Consider the following 18,716-nt stretch of genomic DNA (forward strand, 5'->3'; position numbering starts at 1 on the left):
CTGATACGTCAACACTTTGTGTGTTCACGTCACGCGTATCTGCGACTATCGTACTTTGCACACACGTTAGCATTGGATACAGTAGCTCATACACGTCGTAGAAAAATGGGTACTGTTTTGCAGACGTTTAGTTGTCTTTTTGCCCCAGATCAAAAACATTTCCCATGGAGTTGCTTTCACTCGTACCGTGCTTGATATAGATAGAAAATTGTTTAATTTTGAAGGAAAACGATGAGAAATGCAGTGTATAAGACACAGGGTATCTATCGGTCATGCTTGTGGTGAATGCGAGCGCCATCAAGCATGTCAATTGACACATACCTATACTTTGCGAAAGAAAAACCCACACCCGACTGACGTGAACGGGTACAGTTATCATATCCAGATTTGTATCTGTATCCGCACGCTTGCGAAACCTCTCTATTAACATCTGTTCTAAAACAACAACTTGATGGTTGCTACACCAGATTGCTACGTCTTGTGCTTGGTGTCGGAAGGGAAAAACACATATCCAAACAGATCTCTATCTCGGATAAAGTAGGCACTTGAGGAGTGTCCCTATCACATGGACCAAAATTCTTGTAATTAAGAAACCAAGTTTCCAAAATGGTTTCCAGTATTGTAGTATCGTAAGTAGACATAAGTAAGAGCGATGCATGTGACAGGATACAATTGTTGCACGCTGTGACGGGTTCCAAGGCGTTTGTACACCCGAGGGAGGAAATGGCACCCGAGACGAAGCCGAGGGCGCCATTTGCCACCGAGGGTGTGCAAAACCCATGGACCCCAGTCACTGCGTGCTACAATCGTTTTGTTATACCTTGGTAACATTGTTATTACTCTTCTCAAAGTTCTGTTGTCATCTTCAAACATTATGAAGACGGAGCAATACATAGATTAATCATGATTTAATAAGCAGACGAACAGTTCAAATAAGAAACAATTCTTCACCTGTTCCCTCGAACCTGCGTGTGTTTCGTACAGCGCTGGAAATCAACCAACAGTGGGAACGATCAAGGTGATGTACACCCGTGTACATCACTTTTCATGTTACCCGGCGTGCTGTGCATTACGCGTAGCACGGCAAGTGAGTCTTCTCAGTTGGTGTATCTCAATTCATGCATAAAATAACAAACCTGTGAAAATTTGCGAGATAATAATGAAAGAAACAACACCTTTGACACACAAAGTTGTGTGCTTCAGATGCTTGATTTCGAGACCTCAAATTCTAAATCTGAGGTCTTGAAATCAAATTCGTGGAAAATTACTTCTTTCTCGAAAAACTACATTACTTTAGAGGGAGCCGTTTCTCACATGTTTTATACTACCAACAGCTCCCCATTACTCGTTACCAAGTAAGGTTTTATACTAATAATTATTTTGAGTAATAAATTACCAAGTGTGTCCACTCCTTTTAAGGACATGTGGTTCAGGAGATATGATTTTTTTAAGGAATAATGTTTGAATTAACATAATTCGACACCTGATGACATCACAGTGACAAAAAATGTTTTTTTTTTTTTTTTTTTTTGCAGCGTCAGATTTTTAGAAATCGCAACATCTATTCAATTGAGGTATAAAGATGAATTAATTGAGTCAGAACCAGTGATATAAAATAGAAAAATGTAACCTGTTCTGTTTCATGGATGTTATTACAGTTATTTGCCTCGGCGGTTTGTATAATAATAATATATGAATTTATAAAGCGCCTTTAGCATATATCAAAGCGCTGAACAATAAATAAAACAAGAACAAAGCAAGGAAAGAAAGATAAACAAACAGCAAAGGATTAATGACGAGGCTGACTGAAGAAGTAGGTTTTGAGTTTTTTTTCTTTTAAATGGCAGTAGAAGATGATTCCCTGATGAGTTTAGGTAATTTGTTCCATTTGTATCCTTTTTATTTACAGTCATGTGTGGTTTGTATACTTCGTTTTTTGTTAACAGTTATGTTTAACCCTTTGGTGCACAAGGCAGTTGCTAGCGACCACCCAAAAACATGTCAAACAGTCATAACTTAAAAACTACAACCCCCATATATACCGCCCTCATTCGGCTGTTTAGAGCGTTCAACAGAGTTGCCATTGAAAAACTTTGAGAAAAACACGGATGAACATGTTTTGTTTTTTGATTTTTAATTAATCTGTGCTCAGATCCAATATACGTTTCAACTTTTCCAAAATCTTCACGATATACCGCCATATTGGGGATGTTTATCCAACGATATATCGCCAGTTAATATTCTCAAAACTGTCCAGGCTTATTCCAGTACATGGAAAATTTCCAAAGAAACAAGACTCTGTGGATGTCTCTCTGGCAAACCATGTCAGCCTTTAATTAAGTTGCTTTCAATTATAGTGCCAGGAATCCTCAGGAAGGTGTGTAGTTTGTTTCCATTAAACATGATTTTGCTGCTCAAATTATAAATGCAAAACTGCCAAGCCTGTCACATCAAGGTTAGTCAGTTATATACTAGAGGTTGAAGAGATCCCATACTGTTGGTTTGGGAATAATAATAATTCATCAACACCATCATAATATTTTAGAAACAAGCTAAAAGTAACATAAGAAAAAACACCAAACTGGGCGGTCTATGGGGTGCCGTTGATCGATTAATTGTTAAGCGTTTGTGACTATCAGATATATACAGATATATACATATAACACCATGTGTGTGTTTACTTGCCCGGTAGATTTTGTTCTTTGGAGAACTGTCTTTCTTTATATTCTACTACCGCGGAGCAGACTTTTGGAATTCGGGAGACTTCTCAGTTCTGAAAAGAACGTCTGCCCTGCTTTTTTAACTACTACTCGCGGCTGAAGGTAGAAAACCGGCTGAGTTTACTACTTTAGCTTGTAGTGGATCATTACTTACATTCGCTACCGCGGAGTGAGTTCTGATTAAATAGGTCTCAACGTTTCGACTGCAACAAGAGAAGTTTACAAACCATGAAAATTTAAACATCTTCAAACAAAAAAGGCTGAAGTGTTTTAAAGACCAGCTGTTTTTGTATTTTCCATGAGTTCTTTCCCCAGTTTTGATAAAATGTTGTGCAATTCCTACTTATACAAGGATCTAAACAAAAATAGCTTCACAACGTGCAGATATAAAGGCCCGGTCACACAGGCCCCGATAACGAGAAACGAAAAGGATAACGATACAAATGCACGCCCTCAATTGGTTGAATGAGCGTGGGCGTATTCTGCATGGAGCATTTCAACCAATCGAGGGCGTGCATTAGTATCGTTCTTGTTTTCGTTCTCGTTATCGGGGCCTGTGTGACCGGGCCTTTAGGCTTCTTGTTTTCAATTTGCCCAAATGTTGGTTAAGAGTTTTTTTAAATCATACTTTCTAAATAGTAATTTACTGAACAGATTATATAAAATCTACACAAAATTTGAGTTGACATCAAAAGCAAGTTAACAGCATAATTCCCACGTTGCTTCTTGCTGGAAGAGCTATTTTCTTTTTACACCATTTCAGATATTTTGGGGAACAAAACACCTCAAACCAGTGGCCACCAGCTTTGGCTGACTGCAGTTTGGGCAGTCACATTAATTGGGTTCTCAGGAAACACGGCCATGAACATATGATGATCTGTATGTGCCCAAAATGTAAGAGATAACAAAATTCAAATGATCCATGAGAAAAGGCAATGTGTAGCTGTCCTTAATTTTCTTTTTTTAAAGGCTGCTAGCTTTGCAGTTTATTTAGTTGCTTAACGTATAGTCCCACATATTGCAGGAAATACTGTACAAATTACAGCGCCAGGAGCGTCACAAAGTGATGAATATGAGCACTACATGTACATGTACATGTAACAAGTTACTATTATTATTATAACTATTAATTTTTTTTAACGAGGTGGTGCTTGCAACAACAACAACATTCCAGTACTTGGGAAAAAAAGAAAAACAAAATTTGTTGATGTCTCTATGGCAAACCATGCCAGCCTTTATTTAAGTTGCTTTCAATTATAATGCCAGGACGGTGTATAATTTGTTTCCATTAAACATGATTTCGCTCCTCAAATTATAAATGCAAAACTGCCAAGCCTGTCACATCAAGGTTAGTCAGTTATATACTATATAGGTTGAAGAGATCCCATACTGTTGGTTTGGGAATAATAATAATTCATCAACACCATACAATATTTTAGAAACAAGCTAAAAGTAACATAAGAAAAAACACCAAACTGGGCCGTCTATGGGGTGCCGTTGATCGATTAATTGTTAAGCGTTTGTGACTATCAGATATGAACCAAAGAAAGTGCCGTCAAATTATTTTGTGGTGTACCATGAATATATACAATCAATCTAAATTAATAAGGGGGAAAAAAAAGGTTTTTTTTAAATCATGGTTTCTAAACCATGAAAACTGCTTCATTATAACATAGTTTTCGTCTAAGTGAGACGAAAATTATTTAAGCATGTAAAATGTATTATCGTGACATTGTTTTAGTCAATTCTCAAAAACTACAGCACCTCAGCAACTAATATTTTAAGGTACACTTTCTACTATTATTATCTTCAAACAGTGTAAGTTAAATGTAAATCTGCGGACATTGTGTTTTGTGTTAGAAAAAGTACCTAAATCCGTTAAGCATTTCTTACACTGACCTATTTACTTGGCATACCTTTTGTCTATTAAATATTTTGTAGTGCCATTTCTAAAAGGCATACATGGCGGAAGCAGCAACTTCGTGTTTTACACAAAATAATAAGGGAATGTTGCCCTTAATAAACTGTTTTGTGTTTCTCCGGCAAACCGTGGCAGTATTTAATTAAGTGGCTTTCGTTTATAGTGCCATCAAGCTTTGTAGTTTGTTATTATGGTAACAATTAGGCTCTGCTTTACTTTAGAGGAAAGACTGCCAAGCTTTTGCATCAAGGTTACTCACTAATAAGGTTGAAAAAGGATATGATACTTTTGGTTAGGGGACAAAATTCACTCACGCCATATTATATTTTAGAAACAACCTAAAAAAATCCCCCCAAAAAACACTGCACTTGGTGGTCATCATGTTTCATTGTTGTTATGCAACAATAGTTTATGTTTTGTCATAGACTTTTTCAAAATGTTTTTTTTAATTTAGTTTTAGAATCTTTATAGTATATTTTCTCACTATAACATTATTTGAACACACACAAATATTTCTCTTGAGAGTTGATATGACTGGTAAGAACTTGATATAAAGGAACACGTTGCCTTGGATCGGTCGAGTTGGTCTTTTAAAACCGTTTGTTATAAAATTGTTATGGTTAGAAAGATGTTGTAAAAGTAGAATACAATGATCTACACAAATAAGCATCGAAATTGCGTGGTTTTCGTTTTACCTCGTCGACAAACACGGTCGGCCATTTATTGACTCCCATAAATGGCCGACCGTGTTTGTTCGCGACGTAAAATGAAAACCGTGCAATTTTGAGTGATACTTGTGTGGATCATAATATTCTACTTTTAAAACATCTTTCTAACCATATGCATTTCATAACAAACAGTTTCAAACGCTTTTCATGGACCAACTCGTCCGATCCAAGGCAACGTGTTCCTTTAATAGAAAGAAGCAAGGGTGATTTTTTTTTTTTTCATAATTGTTTCTTCAGACAGTCGGAGAGAAAGAATCCAATAACAAGTTTTGATCGTGAGTTCTGTTAATCATGCCGCAACAACTACTGCAAAAATAGTTGCGACTACTTCAGAAATAGTCGCGACTACCTGTTTGGTGAACCAATAGGAGACTTTCCAACGCTAGGCGGCAGCAGACATACCGGGTAAATTTCCATTGTTTACGTAGTTCTGAACATGCGCATAATTCTGAGAACAATGGATTTACCCGGTAAGTCTGCTGCCCTCTATCGTCCCAGAAAGTCTCCCATTGTGTCCCTCCTGACCATTCATGCCAACAAAATATACTTACTAAACACAACCACCTTGCATCATGTGAATAAAAAAATAGTTGTGACTAGTGTCGTGCTGTTTGAGGTGAGACTGGTCAATTAGTAAATTTCACTAGTCGCCCAGACCTAGATAAGAGTGATGTGAGAAAAGGGTGTCATTATAGAATCGGCAAAGTGTGCCATCTTCTAGACAAGCAATCTACAGAGATTCTGGTCCACTCATTTGTAAGCTCTCTTCTGGATAACTGCAACTCTCACTTGTTTGACATTCCCCAAAAAGACATAGCTAAACTTCAACGTATCCAGAATTCCGCTGCCCGTCTCGTTTCCATTCTACTATTAAAGCGCAAACACATCACTCCGGTTCTTAAAGAACTGCACTGGCTTCCCATCTCTTTTAGAACTCAATACAAGCTCCTCATCACTACTTTTAAAGCAATCCATGGAACATGCCCCAGCAACCTGTCTGATCTCATCATCCCTTATCTACCAGCCCATCCACTCCGCTCATCATCACATCATCTCCTCACCATACCATCCGTACGAACTAAATCCTTCGGTTCAAGGACTTTCTGTAGCGCCGCCCCCCCCCCCAACTTTGGAACTCTCTTCCCGGCTACATCCGCTCTCCACAGAGCATGGAACAATTCAAAACTCTGCTCAAATCCCATTTGTTTTCTATTGCCTACTGTTCAGTTTAATCTTTTTGTTTGCATTTTGTTAGTGTATTTTTTTTTAATTGGTTGCTTTTTTGTTTGCCTTTTGTTTGCCTTTTGTTTTTTGTACAGCGCATTGTTATTTCTTTCAGTTATGAAATGCGCTATATAAGCATTAGCTATTATTATTATTATTATTATTATTATTACTAATAAACCATCTCCTTTTCACCGAAGATATCCCCCTTTTAAGCCTGCCTCATTCACTAATTAATTACCTTTTTTCCCCTCTTCCCACCCTTGATATTGTCCTTTGTGTTTCCCTCTTCGTGTGGTAAAACCAGTTCCTTCCCTTCAACCCCCCACATTTTGTCTCCCTGTTTATCGTTACCCCTTGCTGTTTTCTGTATGCTATCTAACTCCATTATGTATTTCCACTTCACTGCTTATGTTAAGTTATGTTACACTTAGTTAACTGTTCATTTTTGTTGTGTTGTCATTTAGCCGGCCTTCGAGAAAGACTCTGCTAGGAACGAACGCCAGGCCATTAATTATTTTTTGCATTATTAGATTACGTGAAGTATGTTGAGTTTTCTGTGTTGTACAGTGTCCAAGTTAGAGTAGTTTTTCTATGAAAATGAACCTTAAGTCCTCTTAAAATCTCTTGTGACTGTGCATATGAAACGTGTCTGTCACTCGCTAACCTTAAGAGCCGGGGTTACATCTACGCACAAGATTGGGGGCTACAATTACATGTAGGTTGTGGATACATTAATTTGCAGGTACAAGTTTAATGCTACATTTAGGTTGGGCTGATAAATAGGTACAAGTTTGTGGCTATATTTACATAGGGCCGATCTAGTATAAGTTTGAGGGTACATTTAGGCTGGGCTGTTATACAGGTACAAGTTTGAGGGTAAATTAAGGTTTGGCTGTTATATACATGTAGGTACAACTTTATGGCTACACTTTGGTTGGGCTGGTATATACAATGTAGGTACACGTTTGTGGCTATATTTAGGTTGGGCCGATCTGGTACAAGTTTGAGGGTACATTTAGGCTGGGCTGTTATACAGGTACAAGTTTGAGGGTAAATTAAGGTTTGGCGGTTATACAACTTTATGGCTACACTTCGGTTGGGCTGGTATACACAATGTACATGTACATGTAGGTACACGTTTGTGGCTATATTTAGGTTGGGCCGATCTGGTACAAGTTTGAGGGTACATTAAGGTTTGGCTGTTATAAGGTACAAGTTTGTGGCTACATTTTGGTTGGGCTGGTATATAGGTACAAGTTTGGGGCTACATTAAGGTTGGGCTGATATTAGGTACAAGTTTGGGGCTACATTAAGGTTGGGCTGATATTAGGTACAAGTTTGGGGCTGAATTTAGGCGGGGCTGATATATACACATGTAGGTACAGGGCTGTATGCTTCGTTTTTGAAAGGGCAGGAGCACCAAGGCAATTTTCTCTTTGGCAAGGGCACCCTATGAGGAAATTGTAAATTTCTACTGGAGCATTTCACGGGCATCAAGGCAATGGCAAGGGGCAACGGAGGCAATCGCCTTCGTTGCCTCCGTGAAGTATTAGGCCTGTAGGTACAAGTTTGGTGCTACTTTTAGGTTGGGCTGATTAGGTACAAGTTTGGGGCTACAATTAGGTCGGGCTGATATCTATAGGTCAAAGTTTAAGGCTACATTTAGGTTGGGTCAATATATAGGTACAAGTTTTGGGCTACTTTGGGTTGGGCTAATTAGGTACCAGTTTGGTGCTACATTTCAGGGCTGTACGCACCTCTATGGTTTTTCTTTCATGGTATTTTGACCTACATAGTATCAGGCTCAGATGTAAACGAATATTACCCAGTGACCATGGCCCTGCTTCAGCATTGACTTGTTTACATATAAATATGAATGTGTAAACAGCTAGATTTTAAAAAGGATTCTCCATTAGTAATATGAACTAACAACATTATCAACAAAATGTAGGAAGCTGTTAATTAGTAAGGCTTTAAAGTATCCAATCACTCATACATGTAAAAGTTTCCAATGCCCCTGCTGCAAGTGATGCACAGCAGTTCAAGTCCTGATTGACAACATGCATTTTTTCTTCTGCAAATTGAATTTTCTGTTGCACAGGTTCTGCAAGTACATGTACTCATAGCGACAATTGAAGTAGCGCAGATTTCATTAGAGAATTAACCACTGACTACTAATTGATTATCATGGATATAAATATTGTATACATGTATGTCCACAGCTTTGTACAACAAAAACTCAAATGCAAGTTTGTATTAAAGACACTGGACACTATTGGTAATTGTCAAATACCAGTCTTCTCACTTGGTGTATCTCAAAATATGCACAAAATAACAATTCGTGAAAATTTGAGCTCAATCGGTCGTCGAAGTTGCAAGTTAATAATGAAAGAAAAACAACCTTGTCACACAAAGTTGTGTGCTTTCAGATGCTTGATTTTGAGACCTCAAATTCTAAATCTGAGGTCTCGAAATCAAATTTGTGGAAAATTACCTCTTTCTCAAAAACTACGCTACTTTAGAGGGAGCCGTTTCTCACAATGTTTTATACTATCAACCTCTCTCCATTACTCGTTATCAGGTAAGTTTTTATGCTAATTATTTTGAGTAATTACCAATAGTGTCCACTGCCTTTAAAGTCTGCTTAAAGTCACAGCACCTACAATAGAAAGGAATCAACTTATTGCAGATGACTGTGCGTGGCAAGAATGGTTCCCAAGACTGACTGATCTGGGCCCAATTTCATGGCTATAGATGCTTAATGTAAGCAAAGAATCAGTGCTTGCGAAAGCAGGGAATCCTGCTGTTACATCAAGCGTATTTTAAGGATTAGCGGAGAAATTTGGCTTGTGCGCATGCGTACTCCAAGTTACTACTCATTCTACGCTTAAACAGCTAGCACAGATGATATTTCCTTTGTGATCATAAGCGCAGAATTCGGCGGTAAGCAGAGCCATGAAATTGGGCCCAGGAGATTTGGGTAAAGAAAAAACACTGGACTTACCACCAAGAACCAGGAGTAGAAAGGGACTCATGATGTCCGCTCCACCGAAGGAAACAAACTGTATCAGCAGAGACAGTCAGAGCTCTCCACCCTCCTTATAGGAACAACAGAAAAACAATTCTATCAACAGAGGCAGTAAAAATTATGGAATCTCCCAAGAAAACAAAAAGAAACAGCCCTATTAAAGACACTGGACACTATTGGTAGGCCTAATTGTCAAAGACTTCTTTTCATAGTTGGTGTACATCGTATTTCAACAGAATGCATAAAATAACAAACCTGTAAAACTTTGAGCTCAATCGGTCGTCGAAATTGCGAGATATTAATGAAAAACAAAACACCCTAGTCGCACCATGGTCACACAAAGTTGTGTGTGTTCAAATGCTTGATTTCGAGACCTCAAATTTTAAATCTGAGGTCTCAAAATCAAACTTGCGGAAAATTACTTCTTTCTCGAAAACTACCTCACTGTTTCTCACAATGTTTTACACTATCAACCTCTCCCCATTTCTCGTAATCAAGAAAGGTTTTATGACAAAAATTATTTTGAGTAATTACCAATAGTGTCCACTGCCTTTCACAGAGGCAGGCAGCAACCTAAAACTGAGCGAGTTTGGTTTAGGCCTATGTGTTGACCAAGCAGCTCCTTCCCTTGCACTGAGTTGTTATACAGCTGTACATGCACCTATCCCCCAGCATGTAAAAACACCCTCACACACTGCTTGTGTATGCCTGCGTGTCAACCAATCAGACACGGGTGTGTCGTTGTTGTATTATTTTTTTTATTTATTTGCACATTTCACAAAGAACAGTAATGTCAATACTTTACAAAGAAAAATTTAGCTACAGAAAAATAATCAAATTAACATGCCTTAATACAGAACTACCTGTAGGCCTACAGGCTGAAATAGCAACTTCAAGGCAGTGGACACTATTGGTAATTACTCAAAATATTTATAGCATAAAACCTTACTTGGTAATGAGTAATGGGGAGAGGTTGATAACATTGTGAGAAACGGCTCCCTCTGAAGTTACGTAGTTTATGAGAAAGAAGTAATTTTCCACGAATTTGATTTCGAGACCTCAAGTTTAGAATTTTCTCGAGGTCTCGAAATCAAGCATCTGAAAGCACACAACTTTGTGTGATCAGGGTGCTTTTTCTTTCATTATTATCTCGCAACTTCGATGACCAATTGAGCTCAAATTTTGGCTCAATCGGTCATCGAAGTTACATGAGAATAATGAAAGAAAAACACCCTTGTTGCACAATTTTGTGTGCTTTCAGATGCATTTAAAAGGCTTCAGCTGAGGTCTTTAAAGTAAAGGTACACGTTAAGTAATATTGTCAAAGACCAGTCTTCTCACTTGGTGTATCCCATAAAATAACAAACCTGTGAAAATTTGGGCTCAATTGGTCATCACAGTTGCGAGAAAATGATGAAAGAAAAACACCCTTGTTGGACGAATTTGTGTGCTTTCAGATAGGAATAAAAGACTTCTAGCTAGAAGTATTTTATTATTTAAGTGAAAAAATACCTCTTTCTAAAAAACTATGTTACTTCAGAGGGACTCGTTTCCCACAATGTACTATCAACAGCTCTCCAATGCTCGTCACAAAGTCAGTTTTTAAGTTAATATTTGTTTTGAGTAATTACCAAAAGTGTACCTTCCCTTTAAATATTTCAGTGAGAAATTACCTCTTTCTAAAAAACTATGTTACTTCAGAGGGACTCGTTTCCCACAATGTACTATCAACAGCTCTCCAATGCTCGTCACAAAGTCAGTTTTTAAGTTAATATTTGTTTTGAGTAATTACCAAAAGTGTACCTTCCCTTTAAATATTTCAGTGAGAAATTACCTCTTTCTAAAAAACTATGTTACTTCAGAGGGACTCGTTTCCCACAATGTACTATCAACAGCTCTCCAATGCTCGTCACAAAGTCAGTTTTTAAGTTAATATTTGTTTTGAGTAATTACCAAAAGTGTACCTTCCCTTTAAATATTTCAGTGAGAAATTACCTCTTTCTCAAAAACAATGTTACTTCAAAGAGAGCCGTTTCTCACAATGTGTTATACAATCAACAGCTCTCAATTGATCGCTAACAAGTAAGTTTTTATGCTGAACATCTATTTTGAGTAATCACCAATAGTGTCCGAAGCCATTAAGAAGCTTCAAAAAGCTCACTGTGACAAAGATACATGCACATTACTCAAACGTAAACGATTACTCAAGAAGTTAAAATAAATTGCGAAAAATAATACAGCTGGTTGGCAATGGTGGCGTAGAAATGTTTCACTATGGCAACGATACTTTAAAGAAGAAGGATTTACACAAGATGCTAAATAAGTACGAAAAATAATACAGCGTGTGGGCACTAATTTTTTTACGATTGCTCGAGAAGCTAAAACAAAAAATTAGGAGAAAAAAAAAACTGTGAGTGGACACATACAGTGTTTGAAACACCAACAAGAAGTGGTTAAGTAGGATTTGAAACTTTGCATGGTGGAAATACGATATGGAAAGGTTAGCGGTAACACCATGTTATGACTATCTCTAAATGAGTTGGGGTGGTTCTGAAAAGAACCATTGGTTTCAACTCTGAAGAAGTGGTTACAAATTTATAGTTATTTCTCATTATTGCTTCAACATACATGTACTGTACAAAGAATATTTTTTTAAAGGGGATGCGGTCAAGCCAAATGAGTTCATTTTATATATTTGTTTATACATTTATGAGCAAATAATGCTTTCGTATTGTCAAAACATTACAAATTTTCAGAACATTAAAAAGTAGAAACACAAAGAGATACTTGTAACAGAATGAAACTGCAAAAAAGTTGTTTATTAAACAAACATCTCTCAATTGACACTTCTTTTTTTCGATGCTAATTTAAACCCCTTCTTGATGTTATATCAGCTGCCAATATAAAATAAGTAAGTTTTGGCATCTAAATTTCCAAACAAAAATATTTTTGGAAATTTTGCACACATTGGACTCATTTCAGGTCTGTTTTTCCGTCATGTTTGTAATGATTGCGACAAACAACTCATTTAACCTGATCTCATCACATAAGCTGGGGGGTTTGAAACTTACCTCATCTTTTTTGTTATCCGATCCTGGAGTAAGACATCAACAAGATAGGCTGTCGTCACTTGGAACTCTAACCCCAAGAGGCGGTGCGAAGTATGCCTTCAGTAGACGATTTTGTCTTCTTCTTGGTCAGTTGGCCCTGAGTCACGATCTCCCATGGCTGTCCTGATCTCAGCTGCAGAGAATAGTGTTGCGTCCTTGGTAAAATAGAAGTGCGCCCTCTAGTGTTATACAGCTAGATTGTGGTGACACCATCTTGGATGATTGAGTTTACATGACAGGACATGAACATGAAAGCATTCTGATCAATTTACTTCTGCGTCCACATAAGTTAGCATCTGCCCGACTCGTTGCCATAGAGCTCATCGTCGTTGACTACAATGTATGTCTCTCCAACCATCTCTGCCATTCCCCATGGTATAACTGGCATCTCTACTGATCCGTTCCACCTCTTTATGTCTTCTGTCCATCTCATTACTGGTCTGCCCCCTGCTTCTCGTCCCCTCCATTCTTCCCTGTACTATCGTTTTTTTTTATTCCATACACGAGGCAATCACCAAATTTCCAAAAGGATGACTGGAGTAGAAACAAGCTCGTCCATCGACTGAGCCATCATCATCATGGTGACGTCCTTGCGCGTACAGGGCATCCATGCGTGTAAGCGCACAGGCATTCTCAGTGGATATATTTTGTTCGATTTCCTTAATTGTTCGTTTCTATTGTTCGGCATGTCGAGTGGCTTGGTGAAGTTGCTTTGCTCCTATACCAACCATCCCCAGGTCATCATGGTGACGTCAGTGCGCGTATAGCGCATCCATGCGCGTACAGCGCACAGGCTTTGCTCAGTGGCTAAATTATGTTTGTTTCGTTAATTGTTCGTTTCCATTGTTCGGCATGTTGAGTGGCTTGGTGAAGTTGCTTTGTTCCAATACCAACCCTCCCCCGGGCATCAGAGAGTTACTGTTTGTAGGTGTGCATAAGTGCTCCACCTCTACGATAGGGTTCTGTAGGTTGGGTCATCTTGTCTAGGATTATTAAGAGAGGAGTACCATGCCTAGTTGCGTGTCCGATCAGTCGTAGTCGTTGCTTGTGTAGAGTCATTGATGCCGATGTGACATTGCTTCGTTGATAAAGTTCAGTACTGGTGATGCGTTCTTGGTATCTAATGTTGAGTGCGTATTGAAGCAAAGCTCGAAAGGATGCGTCGATGGTTTTCTCCAGCGCTTCGGTTAGCTGGCCCCGCTATGGAAGAGCACAGACTCAATGCACGCGATGAACCGTTTAACCTTCAGATGATCACTTGCAGAACAGGTTCGCACTATGTTGAGTTTTCCACACGCCACCCATGCCAGATTGACTGAGCCAAATATCAAAGTCCATTGATAGCGTCTGGAGTTAGGAGTTTCCTGAGAAAGAAAAATACAAACAGTGTAAATTTGCAGGTTGGAAAACATTTTTCCGGTGATATGCCGATAAAGATTTGTATTGCCCAAGAAGACAGGGCAAATAGTAGCATTACAGGTATTCGACTGTTTTGCACATCCGTCGGTGATAATATTTTGTCACTTCATGAACACCGACTAATGAAAACACAAATGGTCTACATGTATATTTTCTGCCATACACGCGTGTCACGTGATGATAATTTTGACACATGATGCGATAAGTTGCGTCCACAGACGACACACGGGGCGGTCAACCTCAGCGTTCTCTGGGTTCTATTTATGCACACATTTGATATGGGGGAGGCACACACGTGCAGTAACTGGGTAAGCTGGCCTACTTTTTAGAATGTAAGAATGAATTTTGTTTCCGGTAGGCAGTTGCAGCCCTGGAACCCCGCTAATTGCCGCGAAAAAATTTGGACACCCTGTTTTTCAAACCAGTAAAATTTGGAAACCCTATTTTCAAATCTTGGCTAAAAGCCTGTAATAGGTATGCTTGAGTAGCTGCTTCAATGTTTCCCAAGTTATCTAGTAAGGTTTGCGATAACACCGTGTAATGATAATCTCTAAGTGAGTTGGGGTGGCCCTAAAAAGAATCGTAGGTTTTATAACTTGACGTTTCAATTAGTATGCTCTGATCGTCTTCTTGAGAGCATATTGATCAAACTGTCGAGTTGAAACCAACGGTACTTTCCCAACTCATTTACAGGTTACTCATTATTACATGATAAGTAGGATTTGAAAATTTGCATGGTGGAAGTAAGATATAGAAAAGTTTGCGGTAACACCATGTAATAACAATCTCTAAATGAGTTGGGGTGGTTCTGAAAAGAACCGTTGGATTAACTCGACGTTTCGATCAGTATGCTCTGATCGTCTTCTGGAGAATGCTGGACTCTGATGCTGCATGCTGCTTAAGTACTGGGCGGTGGATCAGCGGTGATGCATGAAGGCGGGAAATAGAGGCGGGCAGTGAACTCGATGATGCGTGGTGAGCAGCATGCAGCATCAGAGTCCAGCATTCTCCAGAAGACGATCAGAGCATACTGATCGAAACGTCGAGTTAATCCAACGGTTCTTTTCAGAACCACCCCAACTCATTTAGAGATTGTTATTACATGGTGTTACCGCAAACTTTTCTTTATTATATGATGTTACCACAAACCTTACTACATGTACATATCCTTTTTCCACCATGAAAAGTTTCAAATCCTATCGTTTCCCAAAGTGTCATATGAAAGGGCCATTAAAAAATGTTGAATAAAGTAACCTTAAAGGAACGCGTTGCCTTGGATCGGTCAGGTTGGTCTTTGTAAAGCATTTGTATTCATTTGTTATAAAATGCATATGATTAGAAAGATGTTTTCAAAGTAGAATATAATGATCCACACAAGCATCACTTGAAATTGCGTGGTTTTACTTTTACCTCGTCGACAAACACAGTCGGCCATTTATGGGTGTCAGATTTTTGACTCCCATAAATGACCGACCGTGTTAGTTCGCAAAGTTTAAGGAAATCACGCAATTTCGAGGCAAATGTGTGTGGATCATTGTATTCTACTGTTAAAATATCTTTCTAACCATATGCATTTTATTACAAACGGTTTCAAGTGCTTTTCAAAGACCAACTCGACCGATCCAAGGCAGCGTGTTCCTTTAATTTAGGAGAACATTCCCAAACCATTCCCAAAAATTTGAGCTAAATCGGTCGTCAAAGTAGCGAGATAATAATGAAAGAAAAATAACCCTTGTCACACAAAGTTGTGTGTGTTTAGATGGTTGATTTCGAGACCTCAAATTCTAAATCTGAGGTCTCAAAATCAAATTTGTGGAAAATTAATTCTTTCTTGAAAACTACGCCACTTCAGAGGGAGCCATTTCTCACAATGTTTTATACTATCAACCTCTCCCAATTACACGTAATCAAGAAAGATTTTATGATAATAATTATTTTGATTAATTACTAATAGTGTCCACTGCCTTATAATTGGCAACCCACTCTTCAAAGAGGCCTTGGTGCTCTTGAAATTTTCTATTAGAAATTTACAATGTTCTCATAGAAGTGCCCTTAACCAAGGAGAAAATGCCTTGGTGTCCCTGCCCTTCCAAAAATGAAGCATCGGGGCCGAGTATCAATATTTACTAGCTACAGGCCTGATACATCACAGAGTCAATGGAGGCGATTGCCTTCGTGCCCCCTGGTCATTGCCAACATGTAGGTGCACTTGAAATTCTCAAGTAGAAAAATTTAATTTCCTCACTGGGCGCCCTTTACCTAGGATGAAAATGCCTTGGTGCCCTTGCCCTATAAAAAATTCCTCGTCTAAACGCCTGTAGCTACATCTAAGAAAACATTCCCTCATAATATTGATTTGGTCAGTTTCCTTTATTTTAAGTCAAGTGCATATGTTTTGTATGTGAGTGTTATGGCCGAGTGGTTAAGAGCATTCAACTCAAGTTCTGGTGGGTTTGAATCCTGGTCATCGCACTTGTGTCCTTCATGTCCTTGAGCAAGATACTTTACTATAATTGCTTCTCTTCATCCACAGGTATAAATGAGGACCGGCGAGGGTAGAGGTTGATATTGTGTATGAAAAAAATCACTGGAGCGCCATAGCAGCTCAGGGCTGTGTACTCCCCAGGGAGCTTTGTGAAAATGCTTAACTTAAAGGCAGTGGACACTATTGGTAATTACTCAAAATAATTATTGGCATAAAACCTTTCTTGGTGACGAGTAATGGAAGTAATTTTCCACGAATTTGATTTCGAGACCTCAGATTTAGAAATTGAGGTCTCGATATCAACGATCTAAACGCACACAACTTCGTGTGACAAGGGTAATTTTTCTTTCATGATTATCTCGCAACTTCGATGACAGATTGAGCTCAAATTTTCACAGGTTTGTTATTTTATGCATATGTTGAGATACACTAACTGTGAAGGCTAGTCTATGACAATTACCAATAGTGTCCACTGCCTTTAAATGAACGTTATTGGCCAAATGACCTGGGCACCTGAGACTGAATAACACCCGAGAAGGATTACCGGAACATTATTGGCCAAATGACCAGGGTGATCATGTAAAGCGCATTGAGACGTAAGAATGAAATTATTATAAATAAAAATACAACACAATTCATTCAAGTTATTTAATTTTGTTTTAATATTAAAAACGCAGGTGCAATGCCCCGTTATAAGAAGACGATCAAAGCATACTGATCGAAACGTTGAGTTGTCAACCACCGGATAAGTACACACAAAAAACTTAACTCTAAAAAACATGCCGTTTTAAAGGCAAGTTTTTGATACCCTGCCAGACCGAACTCTGTCAACATCCAAAAACATCAATTTCCAATGGGTCTTTTACTTTGTGTACAGAAAAGTTCAGGTATATTCTTGAATTCTGAAGATATTAAATCAAAGTTGGCATTGATTTTTACCTTGACAGATGCGAAAAGTCTTCTTTCATGTCTTTAGAACTTACAGACCCATTCAGTGTTGATATCCAATGGCGTCATGTTTCAAATTTCTTTCTGAAAGAGCATCACATAAATTGACAATTTAAACCATTTGAATGTGAGTCTGGAGACCTGGGTCCAATTTCAGAGAGCAGCTTGACCACAAAAAGTAGCTGAGCATAACAAAATTATGCTTACCAGAATATGGCTAGCAGCTAAACGACCATGTCACGTGTACAGTTTGTGACTGGTATCCCTGCTCATTTCTGCTTTAGCATACAATTGTTAAGCAATATTTTCTGCTTTTAAAGCAGCTCTTTGAAATTGAGACCTGTACTTTGTTCTAACACTTTACCCTCTTAAAGGAGTGATATCTATTGGGAAAAGAGTGCGTCACAAAACTGAATTTGAACATGGAGCCCCTCTTTAAAGACAACGGACACCTTTGGTAATTGTCAAAGACCAGTCTTCTCACTTGGTGTATCTCATCATATGCACAAAATAACAATTCTGTGACAATTTGAACTCATTGGTCGTCAAAGTTGCGAGATAATAACGGAAGGAAAAACACCCTTGTCACACTAAGTTGTGTGCTTTCAGATGCTTGATTTCAGAACCTCAACATCCAACACTGAGGTCTCGAAATCAAATTAAAATATTTTAGTGGAAAATTAATTCTTTCTCGAAACCTACGTTACTTCAGAGGGAGCCGTTTCTCACAATGTTTCATACTATCAACAGCTCTCCATTGCTTATTACCAAGTAAGTTTTTAATAACAATCATTTTGAGTAATTACCGACAGTGTCCAGTGCCTTTAATAACAATACTGGGTTCTTATAAGCGCTTTATCACACCACTAGGGGCGTATCAAAGTGCTCAGTATTATTTCCTGCAAGGTATGTGGAGCTACATTTAAGTATGAGACCTGTTCCTTTATATGCTGCCGATCAGACCAAGAAACACTGGGGCGAAACCCTTCTGTTTACAATAAGCGCAGTGGGTCCTTTTACATGCGTTACACAACACACTGGACCTACAGTTTTACGTCCCATCTGAAGGATGATTAACTGTCTTGCTTAATAACACACGTGTCACGACCGGGACTCAAACCCATACTCTG

The 18,716-nt window shown here is 38.5% G+C and overlaps 1 protein-coding gene across 4 annotated transcripts in view; it reads right to left on the minus strand.

Annotated features, from left to right (window-relative positions):
* LOC117300638 (lactadherin-like) overlaps window positions 1-18,716 on the minus strand; it is a 69,800-nt gene that overhangs the window by 27,342 nt on the left and 23,742 nt on the right. For 3 of the 4 annotated variants that reach the window (XM_033784328.1, XM_033784330.1, XM_033784325.1), the window contains exons 5-7: window positions 17,578-17,670; window positions 12,696-14,098; window positions 9,601-9,694 (exon numbers count right to left, since the gene is read on the minus strand). In XM_033784328.1, the coding sequence (XP_033640219.1) occupies window positions 9,601-9,631 (31 nt within the window). In that variant the 5' untranslated portion in view covers window positions 9,632-9,694; window positions 12,696-14,098; window positions 17,578-17,670. Of the gene's footprint in view, window positions 1-9,600; window positions 9,695-12,695; window positions 14,099-17,577; window positions 17,790-18,716 lie in introns of those variants that run through there. The other variant, XM_033784329.1, reaches the window with a different exon arrangement.

This window comes from Asterias rubens, chromosome 16, assembly GCF_902459465.1.
Source record: "Asterias rubens chromosome 16, eAstRub1.3, whole genome shotgun sequence".
Lineage (NCBI taxonomy): Eukaryota > Metazoa > Echinodermata > Asteroidea > Forcipulatida > Asteriidae > Asterias > Asterias rubens.